This window comes from Periophthalmus magnuspinnatus, chromosome 9, assembly GCF_009829125.3.
Source record: "Periophthalmus magnuspinnatus isolate fPerMag1 chromosome 9, fPerMag1.2.pri, whole genome shotgun sequence".
Lineage (NCBI taxonomy): Eukaryota > Metazoa > Chordata > Actinopteri > Gobiiformes > Gobiidae > Periophthalmus > Periophthalmus magnuspinnatus.
The window spans coordinates 25,781,447-25,807,748 of record NC_047134.1 but is presented as its reverse complement, the minus strand read 5'-3'; the positions used below and the strand labels follow the sequence as shown (position 1 = coordinate 25,807,748).

General features: G+C 38.9%; 1 protein-coding gene across 19 annotated transcripts in view; it reads left to right on the top strand.

The window, feature by feature from the left end:
* camk2b1 (calcium/calmodulin-dependent protein kinase (CaM kinase) II beta 1) overlaps positions 1-26,302 on the top strand; it is a 99,622-nt gene that overhangs the window by 46,896 nt on the left and 26,424 nt on the right. For 6 of the 19 annotated variants that reach the window (XM_033972280.2, XM_055224378.1, XM_055224377.1 and 3 more), the window contains exons 10-14: positions 382-504; positions 670-753; positions 3,498-3,540; positions 16,610-16,647; positions 24,923-24,991. In XM_033972280.2, the coding sequence (XP_033828171.1) occupies positions 382-504; positions 670-753; positions 3,498-3,540; positions 16,610-16,647; positions 24,923-24,991 (357 nt within the window). Of the gene's footprint in view, positions 1-381; positions 505-669; positions 754-3,497; positions 3,541-7,486; positions 7,583-16,609; positions 16,648-22,886; positions 22,920-24,922; positions 24,992-26,302 lie in introns of all 19 variants that reach the window. The other 13 variants (XM_055224379.1, XM_055224376.1, XM_055224385.1 and 10 more) reach the window with 5 other exon arrangements.

Sequence of the window (26,302 nt, the reverse complement as noted above, 5' to 3'; positions counted from 1 at the left end):
AGGACCTCTGGGAAAGAAGGTGCCTGCTTTGTCTGGTATTCATATTTTTATTTACGGACATATTAGCTAAGGATCATGTAGAGCGGATTAATATGAACATTTTACGAACATGTTCACTTCCTATTTGGAATGCGCCTGCTAGTAGGTTAGCTGTGTCTATTTGCATATGCAGTCTGTGGATCACACTTGCACATACGTCAATGACATTGGAGCTAGACCAGGACTAAACTAGTACTAGATCAAGATAAACCAGGTCTATATCAGCACTAAACTGGCATAGACCAGAACCAAAGTGAGAACGAATTCTAACTGAATCACAGCATGATCTAACTTGTAAACCAGTGCTTAATAACTCAATGAAATCCTCCTATGTTTGTGCAGTTTCCTTCCCCAGAGTGGGACACAGTGACTCCTGAGGCGAAAAACCTGATCAACCAGATGCTGACCATTAACCCAGCCAAAAGGATCACTGCTCAGGAGGCCCTCAAGCACCCATGGGTCTGCGTAAGTGTACCTAGATTCTCATTCAAAAATACAATCATATTTACTACTCAAAATAATCAAAAAGCATTATCTTTCTTCAAAACAAAGTAAAACTTAAAATAATTTCTTAAATTGCTTGTGTATTTTTCCATTCATCTGTGTTCCGTTGTCCCTTTGTATCTACAGCAACGATCCACAGTGGCCTCTATGATGCACAGACAGGAGACTGTGGAATGCCTGAAGAAATTCAATGCCAGGAGGAAACTCAAGGTCTGTTCGTCCCACGACATTTTTATGTTTGAGAAAAGATCACTGTGGTCCTTGGTGCTTTTATGCATTTAATGTTTAATTGTTTTCAGGTGTGGCTGGTTTCTTTTTCTTGAGAAATTTGAATAATTTTGAATACTTTTTTTTTTTTTACTAATTTTTTATTTTGAATATTTTTACCTCTACCTGCATTTTAGGTAAAAGTCTTGCTCTAGTTAAAGTTTTGTTTATTGCTTCAACTTTGAGTAAGATCTCGTTTTAAAAATTTTTGTTATCTGTACTTGTGCATTATTATTATGTGTCATATTACATTAAGATAAGAACAGTTATTTGAGTAATATGTTCACCTATAATGTTTTATGTAATTATTCTGGTCACTTCTTTTTACTTGTACTTAAATCAGACCTGCTCTGCAAAATCGACTTTTAGCCGTTTTATAGTTGTTTCCCTATTTTTTTCTACTTACCCTCTCAAAGTTGTATTTGGAGTGATTCGTGCATGTTTGAATAATCTTTAATCGCTTATTTTCAAGATGTCTAATTGACGATCAGTCTGCGTTTTCACCGGTACACTGCCACTGCTCTGTACTTAATTCGTTCATCAATTTCATCTTAATAGTTGATGCACGTAGGATTTGGCAATGTTGCGTAGCCATTTTGGTACTAGCTACTCACTAGTGTGAAGTGCAGCTATCGATAAGACGGGCCGACAACTTCGCAGCTCTGTTGTGATGACATTTATGGCGACGTCAGCTCCCATTGGGCAGTTTTCTAACGTGGAAATGTTTTTTATTACATTGTTTTAGATGGGATATTTTGATTTAAAATGTGCAAATTATAACATGATGATCCACTAGATCGGGGGTGTTAAATTAATTTTCACAAAGGGCCACATCAACAAAATGGTTGTTCTCAAAGGGCCAGATATAACTAACTGTAAGATAAATGTCACTAAATGTAACCAAATTGAAGGTAAAATAAATGCAACAACTTTTTAATCTTGTTAATTAACCATTTCTAAATGTATTACTTATTCAAGTTACAAATATTGCATATGGATTTGCATAGACATGAAAAATTGGCTGCTGTGTATCTAATGATAAACTGACATTTTAAGACAGTCATACCTTTTAATTTCCATTGACGGGCCGCATTTGGCCCACGGGCCTTGAGTTTGACATATGTGCACTAGATTATAACCGTAGAGCAGACACAAGCACAATAGGGCTGATTTCAGTTATTACATTTTCCAATAGACCATATAAATACCATACAGTTATTGCCTACTCTACCACCTCTGACTGTTCTGCATAATATTAAGAACAAGAATAAGACCTCATGTTAGCATAAAATAAACTATTACTGTCTTGTATTGAAAATTTGCATTCTGTTGTATAAAAAGACATATTTTATTACCCTCATGGTATCAAAATTGGTATTAAGTGTTGATCCTTTTCCAAAAAAAATGAATTATAATTTTTTTGTATCGCAGCAGCACTGTGATTCGGCCTTGCTATTATAAAGTCGTGCTGCCTCTGCCCCTCACGTTGGAGCTATTGCCGTCTGCTCGATGACAGTCCTGGCTCAGATCTCGGCACACGAGGAGCTGGAAGCAGAGGCGCAGGTGGCCATAAACAAATGTTGGATCATTCGCCCGACATGGCACAAGCCGCCAACGCTCGTCTGTGAAGAACCAAAAAATGGGTCAAAGACGAGATTTTGTATTGGTCCAAAATTTTCTTTAAGATAATTTGAGTAATCTTGTGATTTCTCCCGGGTCCTATTCAAACCCTACTTACGGTTAGCAGTATGATCTTGTTCACGACTCTTGTGAGGTTACTTCCCCCATGATAAAAGAAAAATTCAAATCTGTCACCTGAACAAAAAGTTGTAGGAGTGAAGACGTTTGGCATGTCTTAGGTGTGTTAGTTTCAGCGTATTTAGCTCCTCTCTTCAGATTGATATAAATTAGTGTCCACCAGTAATCTGATCGGAACTGAAGGTGTGGCTTGGATGAGCAGCCAGTCATCTTCACTCTTCACTTTTTGTCCAGTTGACAGATTAGAATTTTTCCTTTACAGTGGCTCATACCTTGACGATTGAGGGATTACACAGTTTTTCACCCACGATTCCACACAACTATTTTCCATGAGAATACATAAACTGGATTCAAACTTTCATTGGGGGTGCACACTGATTGTGTTGTCATAGCAATCTGAATTGAAGCGGGAGGGACTTAGCATGGGAAGCAAGGGGAGTCAGAAACAAAACTGAAACGTATTACATAGCATTTTAATAAACTGCTTTCGCCGAAAACAGTCTTTTCAAAACGCTGAAAGTTAACATGGTGATCTAAATATTAGGGATGCACTGATTCGATACATAAAAATTTGCTAGATATCGGCTTCGAAATATCGATTCAGCTGATATCCTAGTTGGGCACATAAACTAATGTAAAAAGCTGTTGAGATAACAGCTACATAACACATTTGGATCAGTTTTGTCTTATTTTATTTTTGTTTTAAAGGAAATAAATGCTGTTTTCAGTCTCTGCTCTGGTATCCGTTGATATCGGGTATCTGCAGACTCTTAAAGTAGTACTGAAATCGTATTGGAACTGAAAAAAACTGGATCGGTGCATCCCTACTAAATATGTTATGTGTTTATACCCCCAATTAATACCCCATAGAAATGTAATACCCCCTTTTTAAATGTTTGCCATCATAACTGAATCCTTTTGTCTTCCAGGGAGCCATTCTCACAACTATGCTGGTATCTAGAAACTTCTCTGGTAAGTGTGGAGTGACTTGCACCCTCTTGTGTGAACCTGTCACTATTATTCATGTCACTGTTACAATATTAGAATGAAGCACAACTTTTTGTTCATTGGTTTATTTTTACAAAGTGTTAAAACAGTTATGAAAGCGCTGAGTAACCGTGGCTAGTTGCATCTGGGATTACAAATGTGTTGCTAATTATTAAGTTACTTTGCTCTACTGATCTGATTTGCTTCTAAAAATTTTCCTCTTATTTTTAAAAACCTTTTGCTGGAAACTTACAATTCAATTTGTTTTTTCATGGGATCTGATACTTTCACAGTGTTAGCTTTGGTGGTAGCTTTGTTGGTGGGTTGACAGTTGCTTGATTCCGTAAGTGCTCAGTCTAAAAGCACTATATAAATTGTGTCCATTAAGTGGGGACATTTTCCATTTAAGCTGGGATAAAAACAAGCTAAAGAATTAAAGTAAAGTACAGCTGGACTTACTCTACAAGATAAATAGATCTTTATGGGCCGATGTAGCATTACCACACTGTATAAAGAAGTGAACTAAGTGAGCGTAACGTCGCCCATAGTGTTCGGCTCCAGTCAAATGGGCGAATTTGGAGCCGAGTTACGACCGCAAGTACCATAGCAACCAAAAAGCCAATCCTGAGCCAGGCTGTTGAAGGTAACACCTTACTCCTGTGTCTTGTCCTGTTATTAAGGAAAAAGGCTTGCGGTCTGCTCCGGCATCTGGCAAAAATAGAATCCAGCAGATTTGATCCAGAGCTCTGCGGCACCTCTATCGGCACCACTGCACTGCACGGCATGCTGTCTGAGCGGCGTGCCATCTGAGCTCCTCTTGTGTTCTGTACTATACGGAATACTAGTGGCCACCGAACCGGAGCGGCACTGTATGCAGTCTGAGCCCAGGGTAACGTTCCTTCCTGCCTGCACTGCTGGTTTAGCAGGGAGCAGGTGCTTAACAACGCTGTCAATGAAATCAAACCTAGCAGGAGCAACCTCAGAGAAAGAAGGCGCGTTATTTGTCTGTTATCAATGTTTGTATCTTTATTTACGAACCAAATAGCAAAATAAAAACATCAGGATCATGTACGGAAGGTTAATAGGGATATTTTAAGACCAAAATGACAAAGCTCACTGCAGTAGTTACAGAAAGAGGGGTGACAGTTTTCCAATGTTAAGTGAATTATAGCCGGAATCAGTGAACCCAGAATCGCGCCCATGCTCACTTCCTTTTGGAACGCAGCGGTTAGCAAGTTTGCTATGTCCATTTATGTATACAGTCTATGAGCATGACATATGCAGGTGATTCTAAAGGATTTCATATGTAGTATTGTTTAAACAGACTTCCATGGCCTATACATCCAAAATGTCTTTGTCTTGTAGCTTATTATGGAGCATGTAAAAAACCACATTACTGAATGCACCTTCAGTGTTTCATCTCCCTGTTTTATGATGGCCACAGTCAAAATGTTCGAGTTGACTGAAATAGGAAAAAAGGCATTTGCCTGTTTTATTTCACAAAAACTGAATATATTTCAAGGTCAAAGAAAACTTTGTTGCCACAATCACATTTTAATAGTCTGGTAACAAATTTTTATACTCACACCTTGACCTGTTTTTAATGTTTTACATGAACTTGTTTCTTGTTGTTTTGTTGTTTGTTTTTTGTTTGTATTGTATTTGAAAAGGAGAGTGTAAGTGCTCTCATTAGGTTCCCCTGTATAAATAAAGGTAAAGACACAGATACAGATGCACATTGTCTAAAATGATTATTTCAAGACAGCGCTGTTGTCGTGTAGCAGACCTCAGATCCCATCCCTGTGGCCACATTCACACTCAGAGGAGCACTGAAACTGCATCGCCAGCTCACTGACTTGTCCTTACTGTTTGTGTATTTCCTTGTTATAAATAGTTCATTTTACATCTTGTCCACACCAGTGCTGACGAGATCTAAAATAAACATAGTGGGATACAAAATTCGTAAATCACCACAGATCACATTGGTCCAGTCGTTGTCAGTGAAATAAAGATTCTTAGGCATGAGCCTGTTTAACGCATCCATGTCTCTGTTCATGTTTGTGTGTGCTGCGAGCTTGCTGCTTCAGAAAACCAGATTTACAGCAGCTGTTCTGCCACTGCAAACTCCGCAAAGAGACAGTCCTCACGTGCACGAGTCAGCCCCCTCCACCCCCCAACCCACCCTTACACACACACATACACACCCCCACACACACACACACACACACACACCCACACACACACACACATTTACTCTGCTTTTCATCCTCTTTACTTTAACTGTGAGGCCGTCAGCTGAACGTATCACTTGCAAAACCATTTGAAAAAACTAGGGAACAGTCACTTAGAGCCATATAAAATGATCCGTTTATTTACAGATTAGAGTGAGTAAGCAGTAAGCAGTAGGCAACCTATAGGAGGACCGGCCGTGCAGCTGTGAGAGTGTTATCCCACATGGATCAAAGTAACTGGACATCTGTGTGTTTATGCAGCTCACACCAAACACACATGAACTAACGCAGTCTGTCCTGATCACCATCACCACTAATTACTAACAAGTTCTGTACTGTTTTCAGGATCTACAAATGTCTCAAGTCCACACTCATGTCTTTTCATTTTGGTTGTTTATATCAAAGTAAATGACCATAAAGGAATTATATGAAAACGATCTTTGTCCCTAGATATGACCAGTGGTGGAAGAAGTAGTCAGTTGTTTTACTTAAGTTTTTTTTTTTTTTTGCTCCGGTATCTGTACTTTTACTTAAGTAAAAGCATAAGTATCACATGAAAAAATCTATTTTAGTAACAGTATTAAAGTACCTGTTTAAAAATGTACTTAAAGAGTAAAAACTAAAATTATTCACACAGATGTTGAGGTCTAATAAAGCTTCAAATGCAATAATTTTGATAAAGATTTGTGCTGAATTTTATTTAACAGAAACAACTGAATTGATTGATTTTTCCTTCCTGTGTTTATTTGTAGGAAATAGTTTTTTGCTCAAACTATGAACGTTAAAAATAAACCACTCTCAAACAACAATAATAAAAAATACTTTTCAGTTCAGTTTAAAAATGTAGTGGAATAGAAAGTACAGATACATTCTCTCAAATGTAGTGAAGTAAAAGTAAGAAGTATCAATTTTAAAATTCACTTAACCCTTTATGGACTGAGCACATTATAGACCATTATAGCTCGCCTAGACTTTTATTCTTTTTTTAGCCATAAAAATCATGTTAAAGGAAGTATCAGAATGTAGTGCATTTTTTCACACAACTGCGTCTTTTTTACATATCCATCCTTATTTTTCCTTTGACGCATCGAATAACTGACTGGGAAAATCCCGGCAGCACCTCTGATTCGTCATCTTCTAGGGACAACGTAAGCAGATTACCTTAATGACAGTAAAATAACCCCACGCTCTGCTTTGAGATGACATTTAAATTTAGATGATAACACAATTGGTTGCGGAGTTACGGTAATGGAAAGTCCACAACTGCACTCTATCGGAGACGATAGCATCAATGACAGTATAGGGTTAAGTAAAGTACAGATACATAAAATTTGTACTTCAGTATAGTACTACTTTTTCTTTGTTACGTTCCACCACTGGATATAACTGGGAACATCATATCAGTAGCTACACACCAACATTGTAGATTTCAGTCTTGCTACTTTCAAAATTGACCAATTATAAAATGAAAACATATGTGTGTGGATGCAGCTTAAGTGTTCCACATGCAAAACACTCCACTCTCTTGTCCTAATAACATCTTCTAATATCTTAAGTCCTTGTGCATGTTTTAAGAAGAGATCCCTCCTTTTTACTAAACCCAGAAAGCTTCTCTGGCTCTATCCTCCCTCCTGACCCTCTCCTCTCTCCTCGTTCCTCACGGATCTCTCTTGTCTGTTCTTTGTGCCTGGCTCTGGCAGTGGGCAGCAGGCAGACCACAGCTCCATCCTCAGTGACCGCAGCGGCTGCAGCAGTGGCAGCCGCGGCCGGCACCACCGCTGGCCTGGTGGAACAAGGTAGACCGGTGGCACACACAGGGCATGCCACCCCTGCTCCTGTCCCCTCAGCTGAAATTGTCCTGTCTCTCTTCCTGACCTGTTCCCGTCACCCCTGCTAATCCTATCCTGTTCCTGTCTACTTTCCTTCTCCTGACCTATTGCACCTGTCATCTCTCCAGACCTGCTCCTGTCATTCCTGACCTGCTCCTGTCACCCCTTTTGACCTGCACCTCTTGCCCCTCTCTTATTGTCTTTGCCCGTCTTAACCTGCACCTGTCACTTGCCCCTACTGACTCGCTGCTGTCTCACCTACACCTCCTAACTTGCGCCTGTCACTTCTCCTGACCTGCTCCTGTTTTCTCTGCCCCTCCTTACCTACTCTTGTCTCTATGATCCTCCCTTGCTCCCCTCACCCAAACCCTCGTGACCTGTTCCTATCACACCTCCTGACCTCCTGTCTTTCCTCCTAACCTACTCCTGTCTCCCCTGCCAGTCCTAACATGCACCTGTCTCCCCTGCCTCTTGACCTGCACCTCTCTCCCCCACCATTCCAATTCTTTTCTCTTACAGCAGCATGGTAGCTATATTCATCATTAATTTCATTTCTAGCTTTAGCGGTTTCCATCTACTTTTTGCTGACTACAAGAAACAGTTACAATAATTTAAAAATCCGTCCTAGGCTATTAACCTTTTCCAGAAGTGTTAAGAATAAAGAAGTGTTGCCATTTAAACATACGGTAAAACACTGAAATAACTCATACAATGTATGAGCATTACAGATTAATAGGTGAGTCATTTCAGTTTGTAGCCATGGTAACAGCACAATGAACAACTCCGACTCATGTGTTAAAACCATAGAAGTATAATAAGACCTGGAAGATGAACCAAAGATGCCTGATTTGCCAGATTTTTTTCTTTTGCATTACTTATCCTACCGTGTGATTAGGTCTGACCAATCAGAGCGGTAGCTTCTATAGCAGAGCTAGCGCGAGGTCAGAGCGGAGCTAGGCTAAATAAAGCAAAATTTTAGCCGCTTAAAGGATTTAAAACTTCTAAAAAGTTCATGTTGTGAAAATACAGAAAAATCTCTGTAACATCCGACCTTTGTGAAAGCTGTGGACGCCCTGTCAGCTGAACGCGGGTGGTTTGAAATTCCAAAGAAATGCATTTTGCTGCAGTACCTATAGAGCGGCCAGTAGGGGACGGAGGGGGAGTGTCTTATCCAGTTCTTATTATTGATCCATGGTTAAAACTATAGAACGTACAACTCCTCTTTGTGTAATGCGTACATATATCACACTTAATACGTCCGTCAGCTTTAAAAAATGACAAATGAGTACATATTTATATAGTGTTTTGTTTTATCAGGCACTTCCCCAGCAAATCTTTGTACTTGTTAAAGATGTGCAATAATGAGGCATCTGTAACACATTCACTTATATAAGAAAATGCTTCAGCAGCTGTTTGTAGATAGATCCCAGTAGCACTCAGCTCGTCTTCCTGGGTCCATCATAACCAACCATTACATTGAATGATTCTATAGTTGAAGTGAACCCAGTTTTGTCTGGATAAAGCCAGATATTTATGGCAGAAGGTTTTTGTGTATCAGTTTGAAGATGGAAACCCAGCTAACGTTATTCCTCCATCTCTGCTCACTTCTTCGAGATGCGCAGGGCGTCTCTGTAATCACGCCGTTGTCCTCTTCAGATGGAGCATGACCCAACCAGCGCTCTGCCCCTCTGTTCTGCTGTCTCTCTCTGCTCCCCCTTCTACCCCCTTTACGCATCCATCTCTCATTATCAGTTCACAGTATCTCTCCATCTTCTTGTTGTTTCTCATTGTATCAAGTCTTCTGTTTGTCACTTTTTTGTTTCAATTTCCGTCTCATCAACTCATCCTATTTTCTGTGTCACTTGCATATTTTCCTGTATCCTCTTTTTTCCTTCCTTCTCTTTTTTCTGTCTCTTGAAAATGACTGTTAAGTTTTCCCTGTAAAGGATGGAAAGGCCCGAGCTGTTGGTGAATGCTGCATGGGGCACTGGACAGCTGCATGTTCTGCCAAAACAGGATCTGGTGCTTGGTGAACTCTGTGGACGAAGCAAGGCCGGGGTGGATACAAACCAAAAATATTACTCACATTTGAAGTTGTGATGCACTTCTGTTATCACTCAAAGAAACTCACATGCCAAAGAATGCTTATAAACCTTCATAACATTATGCGCTGCTAGATACTCCTGATCATGAAACTATGCACTAAAGGATGGGCCAGAGGACAAACTACCCTGTGATGATCATAAATGTAATCATTTTAACCATAATCCTCATTTCGTGAAATTCAATTTACAACTGGCTCTGTGCACAAAGGTATCCGGTTATTTCCAATCAAAGGGACAGTTGGCCCAACCATTTCCGGGGTAATGCAATGTCTATGAGGTCGCTCTATAATCAATAAATCCTGACAGATCTGCTGTCAGCTGCTGGTGGATGTCACTGAAAACATGTTAAACACTTGATAAACTTCACCAGAGGACACTGTGTTTACAAAGGTACATCGGAGTTTAATAAATATTTAAATAACACCACTGACTGAAAATCTACACCTAAAAATGATTGGGTCGTCCTCACAACAGTATTTAATTTTGTTGTCTAATTTGTCAGCATTTAGTGATTTTAGCTTGACTCTGCAAAAACCTCAGACATTACATTACGCCTGAAATGGTTACTTACTGAACTAGCCGGCTACCCTTAAGTACAACGCCAGTTACTCAAAAGAGTTTCAACCATTAGACTGGTCTTCATAAGGGTTGAAGCATGTTGGTGTCCCTCTTAAAGTAAAGAACTTCCAATATATTATCTGCCTATGCAAACCACAGGATAGTAAGGGCCATATATTGTTTTAAGTCTACAAATGCCTACGCCGTACCTGAGCTTTATACAACACATTGTCCTAGTGAAGCTCTACTCCAACTTTTGAATCTTACTTAGTTTTTGGACTTCTTTATAAAGCAAATATACCAATTGTGCAAATACTACTAAGATCAAACTAAAATTTAAGTTTCTTTAAATGTTTTAGGGAAATTGTCAGACTTCTATAATCAGTAATATTCAAATTATGTTACACCTAGAAAATATTGTGTTGTACATGAGTAGCACCAGCTGAACTTAACCAGTAACAAAATGTGTCTAAACTAACACTAAACATAGACTAAACTAATCCTAAACCAGGCCTATGACAGGACTAAAACAGAACTTGTGCAGTTAAAAAAAAACTACTCCACATCTTCACGTGACAGTGGCCCGTATGAAGAGGAGGTACTGTCCTTATTCCTTGGTCTCATGGGATCCTGCACTCCTCCTTGTGTCCCTCTGCCTCCAGTAGACTTCAATCAAATATTTATAATGGGCTGCCGCTGCTCATCAGGCTCAAACTGGCTCGCCCTCACCACCGACCTTGCTATATCCTGCATACAAAAGCAGATTCCCCTTTGGCAAATTTTGTAAGAATAGACTGGAAGAAGTGCTCTGATTGGGACCCTGTGTGTACCCGCGCCTGTCCTTGCTTCGCTCTGGCAGTGGTGCATCTTGCCTGTTCTACATAAAGACGATACAAACTTTGGTACTTTTGATTTAATTTCTTCCTCCTCTCTTTTCTTGCTTTCTCTCTAATTTGTGCCAAGGTAAGGAGAGACATTGATTCTGCAGATTAAGATCTCTAATTGTTTGTTTTTTTTCAGGTATCCTCAGAGAATTTCACTTGTTTTGCAACCCAAGCCATTTTAAACTCGTATTTTTATTGTTTATACCATGGTTCATAAAATATACATATCCAACTTGACCTTTGAAAGATGCGTAACACTAACTAGTTCATCATCTTGTTTATGGTTAGTGGATGGAGCAAATGAATAAAACATTTAAAACTACTACTGCAACTTTTCTAGCGGGGGGTGTTTGTCGCTATAGAGATGTTACTGCTTAGCCTGGGATATTCCAAAGCATAGCATTAAACATCCTTCAAGCATACAGTTCAGTTAGTGGTGGCCATATCGACTTGTCTGATCTCATCAGATTACAGATATTAAGCAGGTCTGAGCCTGGTTAGTCGTTGTGCCCTTAGGTAAGACACTTTACCCACTTTGCCTAGTATTAAAATGGTGTGGTGTGCGTGAGTGCTGGTGGGAGTCAGAATGGTCCATGACACAGATTAGCAGCCACGCTTCTGTCAGTCTGCCCCAGGGTAGTTGTGGCCGCAATAGTAGCTTGTTGCTCTGTAAAGCATCTTTGAGTGTCCAAGAAAATGTTATATAAATCAATTTTATTATTATTGTTTAGATGTTTTTATTGCCAGAAAAATACACTGAAAAACATTCTGAATGTGAGTAGGCTTGCCTTTCCATAGATTGAATCTATAACTTATCTCCAAAAGTTTAATGCCATACTGTGAGGCATTCAAAGCAATAGTATCTCCAGAGACAAGCGAGTGGTTGACCTTCACTGAAAACTCCACATCTCATTCTCACATTATACATTAAAGCACAGAAATCCATCTAATTCTTCTAAAGCATAAATTATAATAACTGAAAGGAGACAAATAACAGAGAGAATCGACATAAATAAAGGATGAGGGTAAATACAGGAAGAGAAACGTGATTCAGACATAACCATTGTTTTATGTAACATGGCGGCTGCTGATGTGATTTTATCTGATTAGTCCCAAAAAGGATCAGGTCCAGAAGCAGGACTGGGTCTGTGACGAGGCCACTACAGCCCAAATTATACCCCCGTTCTGCTCTGAGTTAGGTCCACCCTCAGGCAACATGTAATCTAGGAAAATTCTATATTTTTATAACTCTGTGTTTGACAAATAATGATATTTTGATTCTAGAAGTACTGTTTATTTTGCATTTAGTTTTGTTTAAAAAGAAGGAGAAGGAACAAGAGTATAGATTCACATGCAGTAGAGTATGATTTATTTTGACCCCAGAATAAGGCTGTAAGAAAAAGATACAAACACCTTTAAAGCCACAGTATGTAACTTTTAGCCAAAACTAGACTAAAATAAAAGCATATCCTTAAGTTTGGTTGTACACAGATCTTAACTCTGAGGGGGCTTGCATCTCCACAGACCTGACTCCTATTTAGTGTAGAGAAGGGTCACATCCTGCTTGTCTCTATGTAAATATTGTTCCTTTGGCTATACTCTTCCATAGTATGGCATAGAATGTATATACCTTTTTGGAAAATGTTCCTGAAGTTTTCAATTTCAATGGAATCGTGCAGGTGACGTGCTTTCTCCAGGAAGTTACAAACTGTACCTTTAAAAAACAAGCTCTACACTGATAACACAAAACTTTTTTAGTAACACAGAGATTCTTGTATTTAGTGCAATTTGCCCCACCAGTGAGGCAGCGTGGGAGCAAAATCAAAACTGCACACGTCTCATTTACATTCACATCAATATTCAAACAACATGACACAGCATACGAGCCAAGTGTGTTTTTGGCTCTGTTTTCAGACATACTACGGCTGTTTTTGTTTTGGTTTTTTTTGTACTTAAAGGTCCTATATTACACAAAATGGACTCTTGTGAGCTTTAAGCCATGTTGTAATGTTACCTACTCAAAAACATACGTGGAATTGTGTTTTGTTTCATTTGCACATGTTTGAGGAACCCTTTATTATTAGTCTGTCTACATCTCCAAACCTCAAAATGCTCTGTCCCACCTTGTGATGTCATGAAACGGTAGTTTTCAAGTTAACAGCTAACTTTAACTTTTGTTCAGTAGAGATTGGAAATTCCAGGTCTGAAATCATCCAAACGATTCTAGTGAAGGTGTATGGAGTTTAAAAACACAGTGGAGCACTTCCTGTATTACCACATGACATCACAAGGTGGTACAGAGGGTTTTCAGTTTGAGAGAAAAACTCAGTCTAAATATGTAAGCTTTGTGTGTTAAACATATAAATGAAACAAAACACAACTCCAGGTATGTTTGTGATGAGGAAACAACATTATAACAGATCAGAAAATAGTGTAATATGGGCCCTTTAAACAGTGTCTGCTTTACAATACCAATATTTGAAAGTTTTTCTGGTACCCATGATGTGATAATAAATATATATAAGTTCAAAATCCTAAAACATAGTAATGATGGTCATATATTTCATAAAATATGTATTTGAGCAAACCAGTTTCTATCTAACTAGTGCATTTATTATCATATAAGAGCTACCAGGGAACTTTGTTTGAAAATAGCTAGATCATTTTAACCCATGTAAACATTCACTTTTCTGTAAACGTTTTAACTGGTTGCCTGGTTACATAACACCAAGCCAAGCACCAAAACCCTTTTACACCAGATGCCCCGCAGTCCATAGTACAGTTCTCTCCATGTTAGCGGATTATGCCTATGATACAGTCATTAGAGAAGTACTTTCGCAGTATCATCTCCATTAAACAGCAGACTGACGAGTAATCCTCCCCCAGGTCCTTTAGGCATGGCTTATTGGGCTGTAAATGAGCTGCCATCTTGGTTCTCTTTCTCCTTGAGCTACACTGGCACACAGAGATGCAAAACAACAGTACAATGCAATAATGGGTTTTATTTCACTGACAACAACTTGAGCTGACGGCAAATTAGGAGTTATGTGGTAATTATCAAAATATTATAAAGAAAAAGTTGTATGGGTCAAATTGGAAGTGCAAAAGATGAGCCCTAACCATTATGTACAGGCATTGTTGCACTGTACTCATTTCAGTTCTTGTGATTGTTTTTCCCATTAAGCTACTGCTAAAAAAGTCCAAGAAACTGCCAAAGATTCCTGCAGTGTGAAAATGCCACAGGTTAGAAATTCAAATAGATTTTTTTGTATTTTCACTACCAAAATTGCTACCGATTGAAATGCGGGGGTGAGGTTTAACCCATGTTATATTGTTTTTACCTCATCAAAAACATACATGGAGTTGAGCAATTCTGGATTACAAATGATTCTAGTGAAAGTGTTGGGTGCAGTGGAGCACTTATATTACAGCAGGACATAATAAGGCTGTTTGAGAGAAGAACTCAACCTAAATATGCAGGGTTTGTGTGTTAAACATGTGTGAATGAAACAAAACACTACTCCAGGGGTGTTTGTGATGAGGAAACATCGATCAGAAAACAGCGTTACTCACTCTATATTGCATCTTTGGACATCGTTTTATGTCGTGTGCCAGTTCTTATTTACAGCGTGTCATAGTGGCATCTGATGGCAACTTTGCAATAATCTGGCTTTTTTACTTAATAAACACATTAAGAATAAATGATCAAAATTAGAAATTAGAAATCTGTGGCGGTGAAGATATTGTATTTTCTCTCATGTCTGTGCAAGATTTGAAAAAAAAATACACGATTGAGAAATTTTAAGAGGACTAAATGTATGCAGCTTTTTGTCTATAGTTCAAATACTGTAGAATTTATATATTGTGTGGTACAGGGGAGTCTACTGTACTTAAGTACAGTACTTAAGTAGAATTTTTAGGTATCTGTACTTTATTTAAGCACATTTTACTTTAACTTTATTGCATTTGTGAGACAAATTAAGAATTTTGTTACTGTGACCAAAATATTTATCATTTTAATCAATATAACTACATGTACACTTTAAGAAATTAACAACATTTGTTTGAAATACTTTATTCTTAAAGTTCATTTTTAAACGGGTACTTAAATACTTTTACTTAAGTAGATCTTTTCATGTGATACTTTTACTTGAGTACCTTTTTACCTCTGTACCTGTACTTTTACTTAAGTAACAAAATTCAGTACATCACCCACCACTGATTTATATTGGGGGGGCCCATGAGGGGTTTCTTGTCCCGAGCGAACAGATGTCTGTGGACGAGCCTGGTGTAGTGTCTATGCCTAATTATACTCAACATTATGTAATGCCTAGAACCAAGAAGATTTGCTGGATCTTAGCAGAAACTTGTTAAAGAAATTAACTTTTGTTGCTTCTTGATACCTGCCACCCCCATTAAATTTTTTATTATTAATCTTACCTCCCCAGTATCCAATTTTGGGTGCAGTTTCCCTCACATCAAATTCAAACACGTTCTTTGCTCCATGTGCCAGATATGAGTCACACCTGTGTAATTTTGGGCATGTTCTTGCAGCACTAATTTGAGCCCTGGAAGCGTGGTTATATTAATGCCAATCAGAGCACATATAACCAGGGCCACTTGTCAGATGTGTTCTATAATAAGGAAAATAAATGTTGGGTTTAAATAACTATATTATGTAAATGTATTATGTAATTTTTCTATTTTTTTATTTTGATTTAAAGGTCCTATATTACCCAAAACTCTTGTGAGGTCTAAGCAATGTTATAATGTTGTTACCACCTCATTCACACATGTTGGAGTAAATCTTTATTATTAGTCTGTCTACATCTCCAAAGCTCAAAATGCTCTGTTCCACCTTTTGATGTCATGTAGTGGTAGTTTTCAAGTTAACAAATACCTTTCACATTTAATTCAGTAGAGATTGCTAGTTCCAGGGCTGAAATTGCCACATGACATCACAAGATGGAACAGAGTAAACTCAGCCTAAATATGCAGGGTTTGTGTGTTAAACATGTGTGAATGAAACAAAACAAATTCCAGGTATGTTTGTGATGAGGAAACAACATTATAACATAGATCAGAAAATGGCATAATATGGGCCCTGACCAGTATATGACAGCTCAACAATATAGTCACATAACAGTACCGGTATACATTTACTTTAATCATTATCATAGACACAGAACTCTTGACTCATATAAACCTACAACAGTTTATATGTGTGGATTAATTCATATTTTAAAGTTTATTTTCTTCAGTAATATATCGCAAAATATGTTATCGTGACAGTCCTGAATGTATACAATGCTTTAGTGCAGAAGGATTTTGTAAGAAGGTCAACAAACACAGAGCTCCTTCTGTCCATAATGTAACACTGCAGATCTTAAACAACAGTTGCTGGTTCTATCTCATTTCTAACATTTGTTGTGTTCTTTTCATTGCAGCAGCCAAGACTTTGCTGAACAAAAAGGCAGATGTGAAGGTAAGACTCACACACCTTTGTCCTGTCCCCACTCTCTCTGTTTGACCTTTGAACTCTTCTCTTTAATGTACAATGTACATTCTGTGTTATAAACATAGACTGTATAAATAAATAGACATAGCTAACCGCTAGCCACCACATTCCAAATAGGAAATGAGCATGAATGCGCGTCTGGTTTCATCGACAAGCTCCAATTCGCTTTTTATTGAAAAAATGTTGCCCCCTCTCTGTAACTGCCGCAGTGAGCCTTGTCATGTTGGTCTTAAAATGTTCGTATTGATCTTGGTATTTTTATTTCGCTGTTTTATCCGTAAATTAAGATATGAACATTAATAACAGACAAATCAGGCGTCGTCTTTCCCCAGGGTCGCTCCCGTTAACATTAGCAACAGGCGTGATTGACAGAGTAGCTAAGTGCCCGCTCCCTGCCAAATCAGCAGCGCGGGCAGGAAGGGGCGTTACCTTCAACGGCTTTGCTCCAGATTGACTCTTTGCTATGATACTCACAGTCGGAATTCCAAATATGGAAATTTCCAAATTTGCATCTATAACTGCTAGCAATGAGCTTCATTTGACTGGAGCCTTAAGCTGAGTGAGGTCACACTCACTCATTCCACTTCTTTATACAGTCTATGGTTGTAAAGTGTGATTTTATTGTGCAGTCCAAAGTGGCTGTGTCAGGTTTGTAAGGCTTTTTGATGATAAGGGGTTGTATTCCAAAAGGTACACAAAATCAATATCACGTAAGCATTTCTGCGTTATAAATGCAAAGGTTTACATTTATTTGTTAAAAAATAAACCAAATATTCTATATAGGTTAAATAGTAGAGTTCTTGTAATAATTTAAATGTTTAATAACCAAAAAAAAGTAATGTCAATATAATGGGTTTTCACAGCTTCTCAAAAATTCAAAAATATACAGTAATAGGTCATATTTGTATATAGCACTTTTTCACCTTCAAAGCACTTGACATGGAGGAACCACTCACTCATTCACACACATTCATACACCAGATTACACAGACACTGGGAATGAGGTGGGTTAAGTGTCTTGCCCAAGGACACAACGACAGCATTCATCTGTGGGAGCTGGAATCACACCGTCAACCTGTGGGTCGGTGGATCCGATCGCTCAACCAGTGATGTTTATTTCGAGAGCGGGGTTCGAACTGCCAACCTTCAGATCATTAATTATTATAAATGATTTTTTTACGTAATCCATGGAATGTTTGCCACTTCCAATCATGGATAAATGTGTAAATGGGTCAAAAATAGGAAACTTGATACTATATTCTAGATAGATTAAAAGTATAACGCCCAAGTATCCAGTGTACAAAATGAATACTCATTGTATAGTAACATATATAGTAGTTTATGTAGTAGTTTTAAAGAATTCTGTGTAGTAGTTTAAAGACCTTCTCATTGTGTTAGAGAAGCTTCATCTGCAGCACATCTTCTTCTTCAGAGCTTTTTTTTTCCATTAAACTCTGGCGTTATTCAGCTCATTGCCACCTCTCCATCTGTAAGCATTATGAAGTGTAACCATCTGTGCCACGCTGACTCTCTCTCCACTTCTTCTCCTCTTAGATCTTTACTCTCTCACTCACTCACTCACTCTCTACTATCTATCTTATCTATCTATCTATCTTATCTTGTCTTCTATGTACATTTGTATCTGTATATTCAGTAAATCTGGCATATTTCCATGTTAACTTATCCATCCCTTTTAAATACATGTATTTATAGATTTGTTGATTTATTTAATCTATCTGGCTGTCTGTCTGTATCTATCTTCTTCCTTATTCCTTCTCATCCCATCTGGTCTTTGCTCATACCCATCCTTGCTCTTTCACTCTCTTTTCTTCACCTCTCTTTCTACTTCCTTCCTCCCCTTTAACTCTCTTTCTCTATCTATCTCTCTCTCTTCCTTGCTATCATTATCAATATAGTATTTCTCCCTCTCTACCCCTCTCTCACTTTTTTTCTGTTCACCCCATTTGGTCTATAACCCTTGCTCTCTCTTCCTTTTTCTTTCTATCAGATCTCTATCTCTGCTTCCATCTTCCTGTTCATCCCTGGTCTTTCAATCCCCATCCTCTTCCCCTCTCTCCACCTATCTATATACCATAACAATATTTACATCCTTCTCTCTCTCTCTTTCACTCTGTCTCTTCCCTGCTCACTCCGTGTGCTCTTTTAACCCCACCTTTGCTTTCTGTGTCTTTCTCTCACCACCTTCCCCCTTCTTTCTCTTCCCCTGCTCTCTCCTTCTGTCTCTGTATTATCTCAATATTTATCAATCAATATTTACCCCTCCCCCTTTCTATTCTCTTATCTTTATTTCTGCGCTCCCCATCTGGTCTTAACCCTGCACCCATCCTTATTCTCTATCTATTTATCTGTCTATCCATCCTTTTCCCTGCTCATCCCATCTGTTCTTCAACCCCCTCCCTGCTCACTTATTTCACTCTCACTGTCACCATTTCTTTCTCTTTACTTACTACCTCCTTCTCCCCCCTCTTCCCCTCTCTCTCTTGTCCTCTCTTCCTCTTCTCACTCCCCCTGTCCACTTCCGTTTTCCCTGTTCACCCCCATCTGCTCTTTAACCCCTCTCTTTCTGTTTGTCTCACCCCTCTGTATTTCTTTCACCCCTGATTACCCCATCTGCTCTTTAACCCCCCTCTAACCCCGTCTGTCTATCAATGCCTTTTCCCTGCTCATCCCATCTGCACTTTAACCCCATCCCTGCTCACTCATTCTCTCTCTCTCTCTTTTTCTCTCTCTCTCCCTCTTTCCGTCTCTCCTTACTACCCCTCCTCTCCCCCTCTCTCTTTTTCTCTTTTCTCCCTCTCTCCCTCTGCGTCCACTTCCTTTTTCCCCACTCACCCCATCTGCTCTTTAACCCCATCCTCGCTTATCTTCTCGTTCATCCTTGTAATGAAGCCCTCGGTGCATCCCACGCTCGCACATCCACATCGCCGCGGTAACACATCCCACTCAACATCCTCATCGCGCATGAACCATCTCCACAACTATCACTATCCGAGTCTCCATTGCTTTTCTTAGCTCCGTCCATCATGTGCCTAAGCCTGATTTCTACTCATTAAAGTTCCTATATCACACAACATACACTAGTGTGAGCTTTAACCTATGTTATAATGTTGTTACCTCAACAAAAACTTACCTGGAGTTGTGTTTTGTTTCATTCAGACATGTTTGAGTAATTCTGCATTATTAGTCTGGGTCTCTAAAACTCAAAATGCTTTGTTCCACCTTGTGATGTCATGAAGTAGTAGTTTTCAAGTTATCAGCTACTTGTTACCTTTAGTACACTAGAGATTGGCAATTCCAGATCTGAAATTATCCCAATGATTCTAGTGAAGGTGTATGAAGTTTAAAAACATAGTGGAGCACTTCCTATATTACCACATGACATGAGTGTTTTCAGTTTGCGAGAAGAACTCAGGTGGGGAATATGTGGAGTTTGTTTGTTAAACGTATGAATGAAACACAACTCCAGGCGTTTGTGATGAGGAAACAACATTATAACATAGATCAGGAAAGTGTAGTGTCGTGTAATATGGGCCCTTTAAACCACATTTGACAGCTTTTCCTGTTTTTCTAATTATTACTTGGTTTTTGTGGGATAGCGGTAAATATTTATCTTAGTTTCATAGTTTTATACTTTACTACTTTTACTTTGTTACATTTCACCACTGGTCTAATGATAAATATTGTGAGGGTATGACAAGTTTTAGCCCTTGTTAACTTCACGGTTGCTAGGTAACAGTTGAAATTACCTGTATGTATGTCATATCTGCTACCTATGTCCAGGAATCAGGAATTAAAATGATAAACCAGGCAAAATGTTAAAACTATGTTTTATTTAAATTAGTAGTTTAACCTGTCAAATTCACTTTAAAATCCCTATCACATTTATCTGTCAGAAGAAAACAGCGCGTGCGTGTGCTAGCTTCTCCTGTGCAGCTGTGCGACGCATTCTCCGAGCTCGGTACAGCCAGGAATGCGATGCTCCGATCCAGGAATAGCTGCCAGTCTGGACCCTGGAAACTCAGATGACAGAAATAGTCACTTGTACTTGCACTGCCTCATCGCCTAGCAACAGGCTCCCTACACACGGGCCCCAAACCTCTTCCAAAGACGCCTTCTTTCTCTCTCTCACTTCCGCTCTTCTCCTAGTTCTTATCTTCCCTCCTTCAATGTTCTTTTGTTTTCTGAGACTTCCTGCTCCTGTTAGACCACTTTTTATGCTTAGACAGATTTGAATACATACAGATTTAAGTGTACACAGAACAAACTTCCATATTGCAAGTGACTAAATGTATTGTAATAACAATCACATTATTTGGGGAGCAGGGTTAAAATGTAAGATTTGAGTCCTTATTTTCCTAATTAGTCCCAATTTAGCCTTAATTGCATTTTAGTTTATTCTCTGTTAAAGATGCACTAAGTAACTTTCCGGTTTACCTGCTTGTCTCTTAGGAGTTATTCTTGCTTTGCCTGGAATGTTCCACAGTATAGCAATAAATATATAGTTTAAAGCAGACCTGTTCTGCAAAATCGACTTTTCAGAGCTTTCAACCATATTATAGTTGTTTCCTTCTCATTTACCCTCTGAAGTTGGAATGATTAATGTTTGAGTAATCTTTAGTCACTTATATTCTAGACACCAAAACTCTGTTTTTCTTGCCACCGGTACACATCCACTGTGGCGTACTTACTTCATTCTTCAATTTTATTTTCTTAATCGGTGTCGTAGGATTCGGCAGTGTCGTGTAGTCATTTTGGTACAAATGGAAAAAAAACACTGCTACTCGCTCATGTGACCTGCAGCTCTCCATAGGAGAGGCCGACTCTTTGATGGGATGACATTTATGCCGTCGTCAGCAGTTTTCTAACGCAGAAGTCCGTGGGACTTGTCTCTTTTATTACGTTGTTTTGGATCAATTTTATGATTTAAAACGTGTACGTTATAACATACTGATCCACAGGTGTCAGCGATTATAACTACAGAGCAGACACAAGCACAACAGGGTTTAATACCATAATGTGGAACAGTCCAGACAAAGCAATAACATCTCCAAAGAGACAATCAGGTAACTCTCCACGCGCAAAGTTACATGGTGTACCTTTATAGTATAATATATAATAGTGTTACCATAATTTTAAATATATGGAACACATTTTTTTTTTTTTTTATCAGGGACGACAGTGTCTCAGTTTTGGTCGAGCGTTTGCCATCATAAACATAATTAAAGGTTTTCAACTTTATAGATAGGCTACGTAACTTTTCCATCGGGGAAGTCCATCATCAGCTTGTCTTCATAGAGCTGTTAGGGATTTGCACTGAATGCTCCAGAGTATGGCATTAAGCTAAACATACTCCAGGCAGTGCAACATCTCCATGGAGAGAAGCAGTTAGTGGGCCCCCGACTAGGACAGCTACTTAGTGCAACTTTAACTTTATATCTGTTATTTACTACCTCAGTTGTTATCAGAGACTATACAGGCTTTCTTTTATATACATACAGTTCACTATATTTATATAGTGAAGATTCTCTTATCCTTAGTTTCAGGGATAGCAACAAGGGGACTGCTCGCTTGTCATAAACATTATTAGGAGAGCAATTCCAGCTCCCACAGATGAATGCTGTCATTGTGTCCTTGGGCAAGACACTTAACTCACCTCATCCTTAGTGTCTGCTGGTGTACAAATGTGTGTGATTGGGTGAGTAGTTCTTTGATGTAAAGTGCTTTGAGTGCCTTGAAGGTGGAAAAGCTCTATATAAAAATGCGACCAAAATGTGACCATCCTACTTTCATTTTTGTTCAGGGCTCTGGCTCAGCTCTCGGCTCACCCCTAATCCTTTCCAATTACTTTCTATTCTTGCAACTCCCCTCTGGCTCAATCCTTCGTAGACCCAGACAATGTAAACACCATACTGAACAACAGCTCCCACAGCTTTCAAACGACATCTTGGTGTTTACCCTTTTGAAATAATCTTTTATACTTTTTCGGTTCCTGCTTGCTGTGTCTACTCCTTACTTTTTCTTCTACTTGTGCAATCTCACTTTTTCAGACTTTGAAACTGCCAAGTTGAGATGGAAGTGTTTTTAACTGCATCAATAGCATTGTATTCATTCATCATCAGTTACTTATTCTTTCCATTTTTGTCACACCCATCTGTCGTTACATTACCTATCCATCACTGGGACAGAAACGGAAGTCCAGCTCCACTGTCCAGTACATGGTGAGCTATGTGTCATTTTGGGTTTCTTTTATTTTTTCCCCTCTTTTTTCTCCTTTACCTGCTTTAATCTGTACCTTTTTATATTCCATGTCAATCTCAAATTCATATGGCATTTTGATTCGTTGAGTTGTCAGTTCTTATGTTGGTTCTTTTATTGATATATTGATCTTCATAGACCCCCTTAAGGCTGCCCTTCTCTTTTTTCTTTTTCTTTCATTTCAAAACTGCTCACCATTTTATTAATCTTCAGCCAATCCATCCTCAACCTCGCCTTTCTTTTTCACCAATGTTTTTTAGATGGTAAAAAGCTGCAGATGTTATTGATTTGATGTGGTTGTTAAAGTTCAAGTCTCAGTCCATTATTACCTCTTGATTTCTAGCCTGAAGGTTTTAGAGAGAGAGACTGGAGGTGACTGCTGACACTTTCTCTGTGTTTCTGTGGGCCAAAGACTATGACTTCAGTCTTGTCACCATCACAGAAATGACTTGCTAACAGTGCAATTCGTGCTTCTCTGAAAATAAAACGCTTTCTAAATAGATGCACACAGTACTTTATGGGATAGTGACAAGCGTATCAAAATGGTACCGCTATGACTTCATAAGTGCAGTTTGCAAATTTCAGAGACAAAAGCGGAGTTTACCGTCACAGAAACGACGACTCTCATGCTAACCATGCACTTCCTGCTTCTCTGAAAAATAAAACTCTTGAATCAGATGCAGACAGTACACAGTGAACTTATTTTGACTGACAAGCTTTTTATACGATACAAATCTTGCTCAAATATGTGGGGAAAAAACAAGTACAGGCCTTTTAATGTGTTTTTAATTGTACTGATCTATAATCTGTTCTACAAATTCTTCAAAGAACTTAAAAATACATGTGTTACTACAATTACTTAAATGTGTGTTTTTGAGAATGTAATTTTGACAGTGTTGCCCTTATACCCTTTTCTTTCACCCCTTTTACAAATGACACTACTCATATAAGCACTTGCATAAAAAAATCAAGTCTTGTATAATATTTTGTTTATACCTAGAGAAATAAAAATGTGAAAATGTCTATAATAAATGTGTTTTGACTTCTGACAGCGAGTAGATCTTGTTAAACTGAACTAACTGCATCTACATTTAGGACGAGGCTGTGTAATTACATTCAAAGCCGACAAGGGTTTTTATAGAAGCTGATTTGAATGACGATATTCCACACTTTGATGTAGGGCCCTGAAAGCAGCATTTGATGACAGCTTTTAAAGGTGACACGTTGGTTCTCTGTCTGTAGAGATCAACAAGTTACATGATAATGTTGATAACCTGGTGATTCTAAAGGTGCAACATCTCTTACCAGTTTAACCATTTCTTTTGGATCATTTTAAAGGTTTTTTTTTATAAACTTGTGTGCTTATTGACAAACAAAATGGAGGTTTCTTGGTTACAGAAGAATTCTTATTTTGATCCATGTCTGAAATCAAGGTCATTTTAAGGGATTGGATGAGTGAATTTGCTCCAGGTTTTGTGAGACAGAAAGCCAGAAACCCAGAATTAAACCTGCACTAGAACCAGGACCAAACCAAGACTACATCAGGACTAAACTTTGATTCAGAACCTAAAATGTTATTATTTCACATCCCCAAAGTTCAAGTCGGATGTGGGTAGGTTTCTGTTGCTACTTGCATGATCTGTTACTTGTTGATTCCTTGTTGTTGTTAATACTGTGTCTCCTTTGCCTTCTTTCTCTCCTCTTCTCCTCCTTCCTATTGTCCTCTCTCCTCCCACCCCTCCCCTCTCCTCTCCCTATCCCCTCTTCCTCTTCTCCTCTCATCTCCTCACTTCCTTTCCTCCTCTTCCTTCCCACCCCTCCTGTACTTCCTTCTCTTCTCCTCCCGCTCTCCTTTTCTCTTCCTCTCCTCTCGTCTCCTCCTTCCTTTTCTCCTCTCTCTTCCCACCCCTCCCCTTCCACCTTCTCTCCTTCTCTCTTTCCCTCCTTCTCTCCTTCTCCCACACAGCCCCAGACAAACAGCACCAAAAACAGCATTGTCACCAGCCCCAAAGGAACCGTCCCGTCTCCTGCTCTGGTATTTACCGCCTTCGCCCGCTCTCCTCTGTGTCTGTCTGTGTGGTTCTGCATGTCTTTCTCTGTGTCCTCATCCTCCTCTTCCCCCTTTACCTGCTTTTCCTGTGCATTAAAGGTGCACTATGTAACTTTTCTGGTGAAGACTCTGTTACCTGACTGTCTCACTGAAGATGTTGATGTTATTGCTTTGATTGAACTTTTCAGTAGTATGGCACCAAACCTCATCTTGCATTAAGTCCATTACAGTTGTCACTATGGAGCTCATCAGTGACCGCCTGCTCAGGTTCTGAAAGTAAATCAAGTCTTTTTTTTTTTCTATAGACTTTTGCAAAAATTCAAATATTAAGAGTTCAAAGATCAGACCTTTGAAGATGGTGAGGTACAGATCTTAGCCAAAGAAAAGGAATGGTTTGGAGGCCAATTTTGTTAGGAAAGACAATTCTTCCTTGAACAGGAATGGGGGCCTTAGACATCATCTATCCCCTATCTATAACTCCATCCTTAGACCCAAAGCAAACAAAGACAACAATAGGGCTATCCAGGATGCTAATAGGTGTGAAAGCACCCATTAAGGGCCTGAATGACTATGCTAAGTATGATACAAGCACAGTTCACACTTAGTGTAGCTTAATAGACCACAAACAGAAACTGTAAACAATAGGTGTTTTCAGTTTCAGTGTAGTTAGTTCCTTCCTTCAGAAAGATATAAGGCAGTGTCCACCAGTGATTTCACCAGAACTGAAGAGAAGCGGCTTGGATGAGCAGCAAAAGTCTTCACTCCTACAACTTTTTTGTCCAGTTGACAGATTTTACATTTTGCTTTTTCTATGGATCAGACCTCGACGACTGAGGGATTACACGAATATCTAGAGAACAGCTTTGTATAAATAAAAGTTCGAACATTATGAGACTTTCTGGGCGGACTACGATCAGTAAATTATCTTATCAATTTATATGTCCTACCAGGATGTCAGCTAAACAGATATTTGGAAGTTTATATTCAATCTATCAAATGTTTCAGTATCGGTGCCGATACCAGTATCGGATCAATGCATCCCTAATTAAAACATTATTCTATATCTTTTGAATGGGTAAAAGTCCTCAAGATATCTCCTATAAAGAGGAAGCTGAGACCAATGAAAAAGTCACTCTTATGACATCATCTGGTTGTCTCCATGGAGATAAATATGTTAATGCCATACTGCAGAAGTCAAAGTAATGGCTTTTCCATGGAAACAAACAGGTGTCGGACCCTCCACCTGAAATGTTCCATAGTGCGCCTTTAACAGCAGCTCATATGCCTATGTCTGTG